This window comes from Vanellus vanellus (genome assembly GCF_965231255.1).
Source record: "Vanellus vanellus genome assembly, chromosome: 2".
Classification (NCBI taxonomy): Eukaryota; Metazoa; Chordata; class Aves; order Charadriiformes; family Charadriidae; genus Vanellus; species Vanellus vanellus.
The window spans coordinates 109827-124185 of NC_138906.1; the positions used below are offsets into that span (position 1 = coordinate 109827).

The 14359-nt window shown below is 42.0% G+C and overlaps 1 protein-coding gene across 3 annotated transcripts in view; it reads right to left on the reverse strand.

The window, feature by feature from the left end:
* Positions 1-1069: 1069 nt before the first annotated feature.
* The window catches only part of SMARCD3 (SWI/SNF related BAF chromatin remodeling complex subunit D3), a 69471-nt gene continuing 56181 nt past the window's right edge, over positions 1070-14359 (reverse strand). For 2 of the 3 annotated variants that reach the window (XM_082479613.1, XM_082479614.1), the window contains exons 9-13: positions 12814-12911; positions 6519-6654; positions 4178-4300; positions 1808-1909; positions 1070-1708 (exon numbers count right to left, since the gene is read on the reverse strand). In XM_082479613.1, coding sequence (XP_082335739.1) covers positions 1655-1708; positions 1808-1909; positions 4178-4300; positions 6519-6654; positions 12814-12911 — 513 coding nt within the window. In that variant the 3' untranslated portion in view covers positions 1070-1654. The remainder of the gene's footprint in view (positions 1709-1807; positions 1910-4177; positions 4301-6518; positions 6655-12813; positions 12912-14359) is intronic. The other variant, XM_082479615.1, reaches the window with a different exon arrangement.

Here is a 14359-nt window from a genome sequence, read left to right on the forward strand (position 1 = left end):
TGGCAATATTAATGTGAAAGCAGAGGTATTAAATAAAGGGGTGGAAGAGAAGACTATCTCTTCCACGACTGGACAGAAGAAACTTAAGTTCAACTGAGAATGAAATTGGCAAAGATAACAGAAGAGAAAAGGACAATACCACAGCAAAATGCATTATTGAGAAGAGTTGCCTCCCTTCTGTACCACATGGGAATTTGATTCTCCTTCCAAGAACATGAAAGAAAGGAGATGAAAAGGAGTAACCTACAAGAGGATTTTGAATGCCATGTCACCTGGACAAAGAGTTATACTTTGGCAGCTGCTTTTCGGACTAGAAATCATGTTGGGCCATTAATTACAAACTAGTCTATGCACTACAAAAAATGAGTGGGGAAGGAATTAATGAAGATGTCCCCGCTTCCAAGCAAATATGGTGTAGATTCCCATACTCTGAATTTGTCAAACATTTACAAAGAAGATGGTTTCCAAGGGATACGTTCTCTGTGCTATTTAAGGCTCATAGTGCTTTACAGCTCAACAGCCTCCTGTATAACTATTATGTATCATGTATGGGGAACCAAATAATTCAGAGTAAGAGGCAGTTCACCTATGACCAAAATGTGAGACCAATCCAGGGACTCGGTTAACATCTTTAAGTAAAGACAAAACTGCCACTTTATATGAAGTTAAGCTTCTTGGATTCTGCACCAACTTAACAATTAGGGAAGTTCTTCTCAGTGCTGATCCCTACTGGCACACAGAGAAACATTTATGAAATCTTGTATTTTACATATATGCTTATTGTTAGTATCTGCTGTTTTCAAGGCAGGTATCAGCAAAGCACCATTAAATTATTTTCATTTTCTCAGAATGCCTCATTTCTTGCTTCAACCTCAACTTTGTTAACACTGCTGATATTAAAGATGCCTAAGAAGCTCTTATCCCGGGGATAATTCCCTTCCTCTCTGTACAGCACATTGATCATGCCCATCTAGTGGTACATAATTCAGTCTACCTTTCACTGCAGGGGCAAGGAAAGAGGAAGTATTAGAGTTTGCAGAAGATATGTCCCAAGTATACTTCTTTCTTCGAGAGGGGCTCTTCATTCCAGGAATGAAAATCCTCCTAGTTTGTTCTTTCACATGGCAAGATGGCTTCTTGCACTGCTTCAGCTGGAATAAAAACTCTATTCAGGAATATAAAGCATTCCACAGCCATCGGAAAGACTATCTTTTTTAATTCCAGAGAAGTTACTATTTGAGACTCTTAGGTAACATAGGATGAAAACTGCATTTATTTCTCTAAATCTGTAGTCTCCTATAACAGCCATCTCCCCCATCAATACCACCCATGACTCTATGCATAGCCCATTAGGATTTGCTGTGTAGTGTTTGAACTTTCCACTAAAACTTAATGGTGCGCGTTGATGAATGAACCTTTAATCTTCTTTAACACTGACACTTGTACGGTGCTTTCTCTGGCCTGGAATGGTTTGAGACACCCCCCATGGGCAAGATTTTCAAGGGTCACTCTAAAGCTGGTGTTCTGACTGGTGTGTTGATGGTACATTCTCATCCAGTCAGGAAGCAGGTCCATGTGTAACAGTGAGCTAAGTAACACTGAAAAGTCCACTGGTTTGGTGGTCATGATGCCAATGGGATCTTGCGAGCAGTACTTATGTGTTGCGCACTCCCAGAGATTGTTCCAGTTCCTGCCGGCGCTGCTGGATCTGAAAGAAAAAGAGAAACTGTACAGTTCAAGCAGATTCAATTGTTCAGTGACAGGAAGATTCATTTATAAGCCAGCAGTGTGGATAATTCCTTCATACCTTGCAGTAGAAATATCTGCTCACAGCCTCTTGAGACCATGGCTCGTGATAAAATTCAGCTCTGCGTTCTTCCTCTGGGTTTCCAACTACATCAGTCATCACCTGCGACAAAAATAAAAACATTTTTCCCTATAGCTCTCCTGTCACATAGAGAAACATTCAGATTTACCTAGAATCAAAATTTATCTACATTACTACATTAAAAATGTTCAGGACTGTTCTCTAAGCCCAAGGCAAATTGACAATGAATGGCATGTGTGCTTACCACCAAAACAAAATGGTTGCAAACTGTGAACTGTGAACAGCTCCTAACCTCTGCTCCTCAGCTTTGCCAAGGAATAATTCTGCACACCAGTAGTTGCCCAGGCTAAGTGCCACAATCTTTAACAATTGAACAGCACGGACAGTTTAGTTCCAGTGCCCAGGAGAAGTTCCCTGGCACTGTATATTTTATTAGCCTATGTGTCCAGAGAACCTCGGGAGTTACCCATACACAAGGCAACAGCTTGAAATTGTTAAGGTATTCACATCAGTTTGAAGCACAGGTCTATACCAGTGTTGCCCTTATCTGAAATCATATCTTACCTTCATTTCAAGGAAAGTTCTGATGGGGAAAGCATTAAGGGAAAATAACTCTATTGAAATGAGAGGAACAGAAAACCCTAGTAATTCCAAAATGGCCAAAGGCATGAGCTGATTTTTCAGTCATTATGCAACTGCCAGGAAAGCAAGAGTTGTGTAAGGAATTAGTGGACTGGACCACTTGAAAAACTGCCCTTAGGGACAGAGGAGCTGAACAGAGCAGGCAGCTCTTTAAGGACATTTTTCTTAGAGTGAAAGAGCTCTAAATTCCCATGTGTAAGAAGCTGGGCAAGGGAGGCAGGAGAGCGGCATGGCTCAGTAAGGACCTCCTGGTCAAACTAAATTGTAAGAAGGAAATGCATAGGAAGTGAAACCAGAGACGTATCTTGGGAAGAATATAGGCACGCTGCCCGGATGTGTAGGGATAGGCTCAGGAAAGCTAAGGCACAGCTGGAGAGGAATTTGGAAGGGATGCGAAGAATAATAATAAGGGCTTTTACAGGTACGTTGGCCAGAAAAGGAAGATTAAAGAAAGTGCACATACCCACCCCCCATACATAAGACAGGAGAACTGGTGGCAACCAGTATGGAGAATGCTATGTTAATCAACAAAGAGGGCAGTTTTAGATTAGATATGAGAAAGACTTTTTTTTATGATGACGGTGGTGAGACACTGGCCCAGGTTTCCCAGAAAAGTTGTGGCTGCCCCATCCCTGGAGTGTTAAAGGTCAGGTTGGACGGGGCTTTAAGGAACCCGATGTAGTGGAAGATGTCCCTGCCCACAGCAGGGGAGTTGGACTAGATGATCTTTGAAGGTCCCTTCCAATCCAAACCATTCTATTGATACTATAAAAAAAAAATATTCTTATGACTAAGTCTCCAGCATCACAGAATCAAGGGTAAATATAAAATTATTAGCATCTTTTGCAGAGTAGTATTATGCAATCACAGTTCTGATGCCAGCAGGGCAGAACATTATAGAAAAGGCCGTTATGGAATTGCTTGTCAGTCAGGGAGGACACTGAAAAACTGTTCTATGTATGCAGCTAGAGAAGCTCCACAACACCTTAGTTTGTAAGCTCTTCAAGGTAAAGGCTGCTTTGTTTAAACATTCTTTCAGATGCCTGTCCCTTTTTGAATACAATATAAATAACAATAATCATAATCTTAACAGTAGATTTTTGGAAGGCTATTGACTACAAACTAGACATTTATACTTGAAACGATTTTATTAAAATAATTTCATGGATTCATTAATACAACTGGTTTTGAGGCGTCTGAGTTAGACACAAAGTGTGAAACTTTATGAGGAACAAATTATTCATTTTTGCTGGCAAAAAACTGAACTTCGTTGCATTCCAATTCTTGGGTACCTCAAAGCTAAGCTCAAAGGCAGTTGATATTTAATCTGTCTATTTCTCAAATAAGATTAAATTATGAAGTAACAAAACACCCAAACTGTGTTATTGTACTATAGGATGCTCCTGCTGAGTTTTATATAGCTTTAATTTTATGGAGTACACCAACACAGCCCTGCACTTCGATCTTACTGTCCGACCATAAATTCACCTACCGCCCCCATTAAGCACCGCTGTTCCACTGGAAGTGGAATACAGCCTAAACTGTCTTTCCTGCATACTCTCCGCTCTAGCATTGCAGTATTCCACTCATTGTCTGCCTTCCACCAATGTTCCATCCTGGATGTTTTAGCTTTACACTCTGTATGCATTTAGATAAAATTCTTACATTCTGGTTCCACTATTCATTCTTCTTCAAACCTTAGCTCACCTTAAGATCCCTACTTTGGGACCGGAGAAGGTCTTGGATGTATCCTTTGGGATCTTTGGAGAAACTCAGCATGAAATCACGTTGTATTTTTAACTGATTTATGGATTCAATTGTCTCATGAATCTGACAGAAAAAAACAAAGCAGATGTTATTTAATTCCTCCCATGCTCCAGTGAGCCTGAGGTCAACCCCATTAGCGTCTTTGTCCTTCTTGTAATGTACAAAAGTGACAATTCTACACCACAGACTTGTGCAGGTTCCTGTGGCTTTTTCCCTGCAAAGAGGGAGTTAACCACAATCCTGCAATTACATTTTGGTTTTACCTGTACTTCTGTAATACAGTATGTACACAATTCTTCTTTGCTTCCTGTGTTGAACTACTGGATGCATGAACTACTGGATGGCATGCTATATACAATACTGAAGAGCTAAGTCATGTCACTGTACAATGTAGTAATTTCCTGTGTATAAACAGTCTTTCTGCCGATTGTGTTTTTTTTTTTTCAGGAAAGGTGCTATATAAATATGTCTTTAAACAGTGCCCGATGCAAGAAGCGGTTATTCCCCTGGTTAATCATCATCATATCTTCAATACCCTGCTGTGATCCTTAAAATTTCTAGCGATTGCCTGATCAAGTCCACGTTAAATGAACTCACATAACTGACATGACTTTTAGACTTTTTCTTATGAAAAAGCCTATTAAAGTCACAATGGCTGCAAAAAGGATTTTAAACAATAAGAAATCAGCAGTATGGAAGGTTTATAGAAAATAAGTCATATCTTCAGAAATATTATGAAAGAAATGAGCAATAACCAGCGGGGAAGAATGAAAACTCCAAAGAGAAGTCAAGGTCCTATAATCATCCTGGATAACAAAATCAAGTATGATCAATGGATGGACAGTTAATGAACCATTTGCACATACACACACAGAAAAGCAAACATTTGCTAGTTTGTTCCTCTAAAATTCCAGTTTGAGATTGTAAACTTATCTTGTCTAATTTCACATATACATCTATTTTGCCAAAACAGGCAACGTGGCCAGGCATATGGGAGAAAATAATCCTCCCCTGATCTGGCTATGCCATGAAGGCCACTAGTGTAGGCACAGCTATATGGTATGTTAACAGAAGACAGCTGCTGTCAACTTAAAATCATTCCTTATTTGGCAAAACGATGTAGCCATCCATGCTGGAGAGAATCTGTTGGCACGCACTGTGCTTCCACTAGAGGACTCTGTGGCAGCACAGCCATAAATGGCACAGATGATAACAATGCAGCAGTCAATGCCTGTCTACCCAGAAGTGACCTCAGTAACTTCACTAATCACAGCCTGCCCTCTGCTGTAGCAAATGCTCAAAAAAGAGGTGATACAGACATGGGAAAAGGTAAGCTGGACTGGAAACAGAATAATCCTAAGGATGCCACTTGCAAGCCTGTATAGGCTGGGAACCAACTGGCTGAGCAGCTGCCCTGCCAAAAAGGACCTTTCTCAAGAGCCATAAACCAAAAGATGCTGCAACGGTTACCAGAATCCATAGGACTGCTAGTGTCCAAACCCCCTTTAAAATCGCACAAAGACCAGAGTTTAACATACCTCTTTGTATTAGAGGTGAGCAAACAGAAATTGGGCCTGACTGTATGTAACATAAATCATCTCTGGTCCGTGATGTCACACCTCTTCTTCTTCCCTTCCTCTGAGAAGCTAATTTTGTTTATCCCTTACCAAGTCAAATCAGCCATTAACATATGTGCCAAAAACTGTCTAACAGTCCCCATGACATGAACCCCTCATACAGCCTGCAGAGCTCACCACTGCTGTAAGACAGATATTATTAGTTGAAGTGCACAAGATCGTCTTTCAATAAGACTGAAAACAAGTCTACCAGACTGCTCCAAGAGATTTTTCTGCCACACATTTTCCATATTTGCACCTACTGCAGAGCGCTGTTCTGCAACTGCGCATGCACAAAACACATGTGGAGTATAAGATTCTCTTAGCTTTGTCTCATAGCAATTTAGCAAGATACCATGACCTCTCAATAAAATGATATAGTCAAACAGTTCAGATGATTGTTGAATGCCAGGGGACTCATAACACTCCCTGTGAAACTCTGCTTCTATCACTTCAACAACAGTCGGGCCCTGGATCACATCCTAAGCGGGAATGCCACTCACCCCTCTGTATTCCCATTGCATGTGGCCAATTCATCCTGTAAAGCACATCCAACTGAGAAGTCCCGGTCTCACAACATTACTGTCTTTGACGTGACACCAAACCCACACGAAGGTACACAATGAGTATATATGCCATGTGATACTTTACTCCTGGGCTAGTACCTTGTTGTCCAATGCTGTAATCTCCTGTTGGTTAGCTGTTGAGAGAAGAAAACTACTCATCTGTCCCTTTAATGGGTCTTCAACTTCTACGTCTATGTCATAACAAGCCGTCTTCTTCTGATCGTTGGGGTCAACACTATGGAGAGTGTAATAGAAGATTGTGAGAACTGCCATAATGCATCAGAATAAATATCCATCCTGCCCAGAATACGCTCTTCGATAAAGCCTGTTGCAGATGCTGTGAGAAGAGTTTACGAACAGGGTATGTTTACATATTTTTGTATCCTAGTATATCCTCTCATCTTTTATCAGTCAGAATTCAGTACTGTAATTGTCTTGGCAGCTACGCAGCATTGTAATGATTACCATCTACTTCTTAAGAGGCAGCAGTGAATGTGGGCACCACCACTTTGTAAAGTTGCCTGCTTAATTCTTCAAATAATAAGGCTAGTCATGCCTTTCTGTTACAGAAGCTATATTGTCTCTCCCCCAGTATATCACACATCTGTTAACCCTGTTTTCTACTACAGTTAGTACTAATTGGCTTCCAATATCCAGGATTGGTCCTGGTATGGTTTTGGCATCACGTTAACAATTTACTACCCCTCTGGTACTGAAGGAGATTTCAGTAATAGGTAGTACGTTGTATAGAATCATAGAATCATTTAGCTTGGAAAAGACCCTTAAGATGATCATCAAGTCCAACCATAAACCTGACGCTGCCAAGTCCACCACTAAATCACATCCCTAAATGCCGCATCTACGCATCTTTTAAATCCCTCCAGGGATGGTGACTCCACCACTTCTCTGGGCATCCTGTTCCAATGCTTGATAAACCTTTGGGTGAAGGAATTTTTCCTAATAGCCAATCTAAACCTCCCCTGGTGCAAATTGAGTGCGTTTCCTCTCGTCCTATCACTTGTTACTTGGTAAAAAGGACCGACCCCCCCTCGCTACCCCCTCCTTTCAGGGAGCTGTAGAGAGCAAGAAGGTCTCTCCTCAGCCTCCTTTTCTCCAGGCTGAACAGCCCCAGGTCCCTCAGCCACTCCTCACAAGACTTGTGGTCCAGACCCCTCACCAGCTCCATTGCCCTTCTCTGGACACAATCCAGCCCCTCAATGTCTGTCTTGTCATGAGGGGCCCAAAACTGAACACAGCACTTGAGGTGGGGCCTCACCAGTGCTGAGCACAAAGGGACAGTAGTTGGTAGTTAAGCAATTTCATGAGAGTCCTGCATGAAGAAAGCATTTACCACACCTCATTTAATGCGTGTTAAATTTTTTTCTATTTGATACCTTAGTGTGATAAAGCTTTTCAGATATGCTCAACCCACATTGAATAAAATAATTAATTTTTATTTTCTTACCTGACTTTAGGCAGTTTATTGATTTCTAAGAATATTTTTTAAAAATCTTATTAATTTCTCAGTTTCAATAATAGGCTTCCTACTTCCAAATATTTCAACCAATCTTACTATTTTCTCTTCCATCTTTAACAAGCTAAATATCAGTATTCTTCTTTGGCTTGTCCTATCCTGAATTTGTATTTAATTTTTTGGGGTTTAGACTTAACATTTCCTTTATCTTTAGACTAGAGTTTCTTAGCAAAAAAACAGTTTTTCAGCCCAGTAGTTGGTAAATACTGGGCAGGTATCATGGTGGGAGTCTGTTACAGACCACCCAACCAGGATGAAGAGGCAGACGAAATATTCTACAAGCACCTGGGAGAAGACTCACAATCACTAGCCCTTGTTCTGTGGGGGACTTCAACTTACCAGATATCTGCTGGGAATACAATACAGCAGAGAGGAAACAGTCTAGGAGGTTCCTGGAGCGTGTGGAAGAGACCTTCCTGACACAGCTGGTGATGGAGCCAACTAGGGAAAGCGCCCTGCTGGACCTGTTGTTTGTGAACAGAGAAGGACTTGTGGGGGATGTGATGGTTGGAGGTCATCTTGGGCACAGTGATCATGGAATGACAGAGTTTTCAAGTCTCAGAGAAGCAAGGAGGGGGGTCAGCAGAACTGTCACCATGGACTTCCAGATGGCAGACTTTGGCCTGTTTAGGAGACTGGTTGACAGAGTCCCTTGGGGAGGCAGTTCTGAAGGACAAAGAAGTCCAGAAAGGCTGGACGTTCTTCAAGAAGGAAAACTTAAAGGCACAGGAGCAGGCTGTCCCCGTGTGCTATAAGATGAGCTGGTGGGGAAGAAGACTGGCCTGGTGGAACAGAGAGCTCTGGCTGGAACTCAGGGGGAAAAAAGAGAGTTTATGACCTTTGGAAGAAGGGGTAGGGAACTCAGGAGGACTACAAGGAGGTCGTGAGGTTATGTAAGGAGAAAATTAGAAGGGCCAAAGCTCAAGTAGAACTTAACCTGGCTGCTGCTGTAAAAGACAATTAAAATGTTTCTAAAAAATAGAATAGCAACAAAAGGAGGGCTAAAGAGAATCTCCATCCTTTATTGGATGCAGGGGGAAACAGTGAAAAAGGATTAGGAAAAGGCTGAGGTACTTGATGCCTTCTTTGTCTCAGTCTTTAGTAGTAGGACCAGTTGTTCTCCAGGTACGCAGCCCCCTGAGCTGGGAGACGGAGCAGAATGAAGCCCCCATAATCCGAGGGGAAATGGTGAGCGACCTGCTACACCACTTGGACACACACAAGTCTGTGGAGCTGGATGGGATCCCCCGCAGGGTGCTGAGGGAGCTGGCAGGAGGGCTCACCAAGCCACTTTCCATCATTTCTCAGCAGTCCTGGCTAACCGGGGAGGTCCCAGTTGACTGCAAGTTAGCAAATGTGACACCCATCCATCAGAAGGGCTGCAAGCAGCATCTGGGGAGCTACAGGCCAGTGAGTCTGACCTTGGTGACAGGGAAGGTTGTGGAGCAGATCATCCTGAGTGCCACCACACAGCACATACAGGACAACCAGGCAATCAGGCCCAGTCAGCATGGGTTTATTAAAGGCAGGTGCTGCTTGACTAACCTGATCTCCTGTGACAAGGTGACCTGCTTCATGGATGAGGGAAAGGCTGTAGATGTTGTTTACCTAGACTTCAGTAAAACCTTTTACACCATTTCCCAGAGCATTCTTCTGGAGAGACTGGCTGCTCATGGCTTGGACGGGTGTACTCTTCACTGAGTCAAGAACTGGCCAGATGGCCAGGCCCAAAAAGTGGTGATGAATGGAGATAAACCCAGCTGGGGCCAGTCACCCGGTTCCCCAGGGCTCGGTACTGGAGCCAGTTCTGTTTCATATCTTTGTGCCCCGGTGGCCAAGAAGGCCAACGGCATCCTGGCCTGTATCAGGAATGGTGTGGCCAGCAGGACTGGGGCAGTCACCGTCCCCCTGTACTGGGCACTGGTGAGGCCCCACCTTGAGTGCTGTGTTCAGTTTTGGGCCCCTCATGAAAAGAAACACATTGAGGTGAACTTTTTTTTTTTTAAATCACTACCGTAGTCACAAGTTGGAAATCAAGAGCTAACCTATTTGCAACCAGACAATATTGGAGAACTGTGGTTTGTAGTCTACTCGTGTAACATTAATAGTGTGGGAGATGGCTTACTTCCTCACAGAAATGGGAATTCCCACAGGTGTTTCTCTTTGTGCCTCTGATTTCAGGTGTGTCAGCTGCAACAAGGAGTGCAACTCAAGTCAGGCTCCAGCCCCAGCTTGAGCTCAGGTAAGAAGATTTGAATTCTACCACTTCTAAATTCTGTGCATTTGATAACACAGACATCAGAAACTATTGTACGCTCCAGAGTTTTTAATTGCATTCTGCATTCTCTTTGAGTCTACATTATATTTAAAATATTTAAGAAGATTAGAGGCTTTCTGTTCATCTCTTATTTCATTTCCACTTCAACCCCATTGCATTTTTTGCTTTCTTTTTCAAAAGGTGGGGGTGGTGGTGTTTGCTGTCTGAAGAGTGGTTCTAAAATACTATTATTTCTAGAATGAGTTTAGAATACTTCACATTATAGTCTCTGTGCACACACTCTAAAACTACAATGAGTAATTGTAATCTAGTTGATCTTCTTGTAAAAGACAGGCCTGAGGATCTATCAGAATTAGAAGCACATACATTTAAAATCAGTAGTGGTGAAAAATCCCCTGTAGCAGTGTGCTGGTTTTGGCTGGGATAGAGTTAATTTTCTACATAGTAGCTGGTTTGGATTTGTGCTGACAACACTGTTGATAACAGTGGGATGTTTTCGTTATTGCTGAGCAGCGCTTCGGCAGAGCGGAGGCCTTTCCTGCTCCTCACCCCACCCCACCAGCCATGGGTGGGGGGGCACGAGGAGCTGGGAGGGGACACGGCTGGGACAGCTGACCCCACGGACCACAGGGACATTCCATACCAGAGTGTCACTCTCAGCAATAAACTAGGGGGGGCAGGTGCTGCTTGGGTACTTGCTGGGCATCAGTTGGTTGGTGGTGAGCAACTGTTTTCATTTGCATTGCTTGTCCTTCTTGGGTTTTATTTATCTCTTTTTATTTTCCTTTTCATTACTATTATTATTATTACTACTACTATGATTATTACATTTGATTTCATTTATTAAACTGTTTTTATCTCAACCCATAAGTTTTCTCCCTTTTACCATTCTGATTCTCCTCCTCCATGCCACTGGGGGGGAACAAGAGTGTGCGCGGCGGTGCACTGTGCTGAGTTGCCAGCGGGGGTTAAACCACAACAAGCAATTGGCAAATTGTTTCAGTGGCCAACTACATTCACTGTTAAAAATGGCATGCAGGGGGGCAGGGCAGAGGGTCTGTGAGAGTGTTTAAAGCTCAGCTGGACCAGGACCCTAAGCGCCCTGATATAATTTGAACCTGCTTTGAGCTGGGAGGGGGGAGCTCGAGATGCCCACCGGCATTATTCTGTGATTTTGAGTCTAAAAATTACTTCCTTCCTTTAAATTTAGTGCCAGACTTCCAGATTTATTTTAGCTCAGCTTGAGACTGTAAAGATTCTATTGCAACAGTATTCCCCATTCTCAGGAAATTGGTACTTTCCCTTTCCACTTCATGATGTCAGTAATGCCGTCTGGTGCTGTGTGCTGCACGCAGCGTATCAGAGACCGCTGCTGTACACAAGGCCCTGCTCTTCAGCTTGTATCTAACAGAAAACATGCTGCCTCCAGAACCTCTTTGCCATCCCTCTCCTCCTGGAAACACAACCGTCAGTTCCTTGCCATTTTTCTCCAAGACAATGCCTATGTATCTCTGGGGACCTCAGCTTTTTTTGGTCCATCCCACAGGTCACTGAGTTGTCTTCAATGACAGTATATACACAGCCAGCAATCTGCATGGTAGTCAACGTGCTTTTTGATTGCTCTGTTTTATATATTCAAATGAATAAAAAAGCAGGTTTTATTTTGAGAAGCTACATAGTATTTAAATTTTTTATTACATATATCACAAAATTAAAGAACCCAATTTTAAGCATATTCAGAAATATTTGTTGTCAATATTATGTAGGAAATCAAATCACTACGCTCAATTAACAATACTGTTTAAACGCCCAGAATCAGTTTTGACCAAGACCACAAAGGAACTTGGGAAAGACTGAAATATCTTAACAACAAAGTTGCAATCCCCAAAAGTCTCTATCTGCCCTGCTCCCCCCCCAGCCCAAGCTGTCACTTAAAATATGGAATGTGCTGGAAGTGCCCTGGATAGCTGAAAGTTGTATTTCATCTACTATGCCAAAAATACATCTGTTTTGAGAAGGATGCCAGTAGCTCAGTATCTTGGCTGCAATGGCTTCTCTGAATCTAGGCATTCTTCACTGTAAATCCCTTGAGATGTCTGACCAGTTGGCATTCTTAGAATAAGACGAACACCCAAACAGCTGTCCCAACAAGGCATGCGTGGACTGGCCGCTGTATTTGAAACTGTAATAGTCGTACATTTTACATAACTCAGTGATTAGAAAGATTGCCCATGAGGTACAAATCTTACTTCAATTCCCTTTTCCCCCCTCTAAGTGGATTCAAACTCTCATTCCTCTCCCCTTAGGAAAGAAACCTGACCAACTGTCTCAATGGTATTCTAGTAGGGATAACAATGATAAGAAGTAGTTTTGCATATTCCTAGAGAATTGGTGCCAATCTATTGAAAACACTCCAGAATTATGTAGACCAGAATGACACAGAGAATGAACACACAACAAAGTCCAAGGTACTCACCTGGAAGTGAGTGACTGGATTCTGGTCCCTGCGACTGTAGCTGTTTCTGTATTTTATGTAGTGAGTGTTTTGCACGTGACAGTGCTGCGCTGACTGACCAGCTTACCTGATGATATGGTTTATCACGATAGGGTCTGGTGGCAGCAGCAGGTTAGTGAGTCTCTGAGGAATTTCAGAAAACTTTAGCCGTGGACAGTCAAAGATCTGGAATACAATAAAGCATGTTATCCTTGTCCAAAACCTAACTTGCAATTAAATGAGACAGTAAGAAATCAACAGTTCAAAAGTAAGGTGATTGTGAAAGCTATAATTCTGGCTCATTGCACAGAATAAATTTTTGGTCACTTCTGTCCCTGCGAATTGCTGCTGTACTTACAATCTGGGCTAGCTGACAGAGGCACCAGATGACAACAATTTCAGGCATCCCACTTTTGGTTTAGCAGCTGAAGGGCACAGGCCACTTTAATGGGACATCAGGATCCACTGTACCAATGACGGGAGAGAAGCAAACACTTCCTCTCTCACTAAGGGTTTGTAGCAGCATATCATAAAGAAAGCATTATTATTTTTTTTTACCAAAGGAAATATAAAAACAGTATGCTTTTTTTTTTTTTTCCAAGGCATGTTTCCTGCAATATTTTGTGCTACAGAAAAATACAAGAAAACATTTTTGGATTTTAAAACCATTTTCATATTTATTTTTTTTAAGATTAAGGGAAAAAAAGTCAACATGGTTTTATTTATTTTTAACCAAAACCTAAACAGCCTCTTGGAAGGGATCCACTCTTTATCGATCAACATCTCATGGTTACCTTTTCTTTACTATGGTCCAGAAGCTAAATATGTATTGAATTCAGAAAAAAAAAAAAAAAAAAGGATAAAAAAACTGTAGTTTTTGGGAATTTTCTGTGAGTAACTGCAGTGTGTTGCCATGAATCTAGAACCACTCCTTAGACCTGGAGTTTTCAGAAATATAATTACTACAGCCTTTTTTTTTTTTTCCTACTGGGACTTTCAATGCTCTAAACAGGTGAATAGGCTTTTCTCTAAATATATTCCATTTAAACTGATAGAGTATCTTCTGAAGTCAATAATTTTCTGGAGTGAGGAAATTTGGTAGCGGAAATACCTAGAAGCCAGCTCTGGCTTTTAAAATACCTTTGGAGCTTTTTTCTTGCTTTTGCTTGTAACATGGTGGATTTCAAACCTCCCAGTTGAGGTAAGCAGTGTTTCAAAGTGCTTCTTCATCAGCTCTAAAATCTGTCTAATTTGCTGGACTCACCTGCATCCAGGAATTCAGCCAGCTAGTTTCTAAAGAGCAAGGAAGTAACCAAATCTACTGAGTCTGCAACTCACTCTTTCAGTTATGAATTCTGACATTTGATAGAGCTGACTGTGGAATTCCTACTCAAAATCTCTGCAAACCAAGCTCCATCCAATCTGCTGTCACCATTGGCTCAACACTCACGTCAAACTCCTAACATGGATGCCCGAGAGACAAGAGCTTGAACAAGGGAAAAGGGAGCAAGGACACACAATAGTGAGAGATGGGGTGAGAGACTGGAAACTAAGGCTAGATGGAATGTTCCTGAAGCTTCTCACAGTCCTACTTAACTGCAGTTAATGGTCTAAACTTATAATCACTGGCTCTG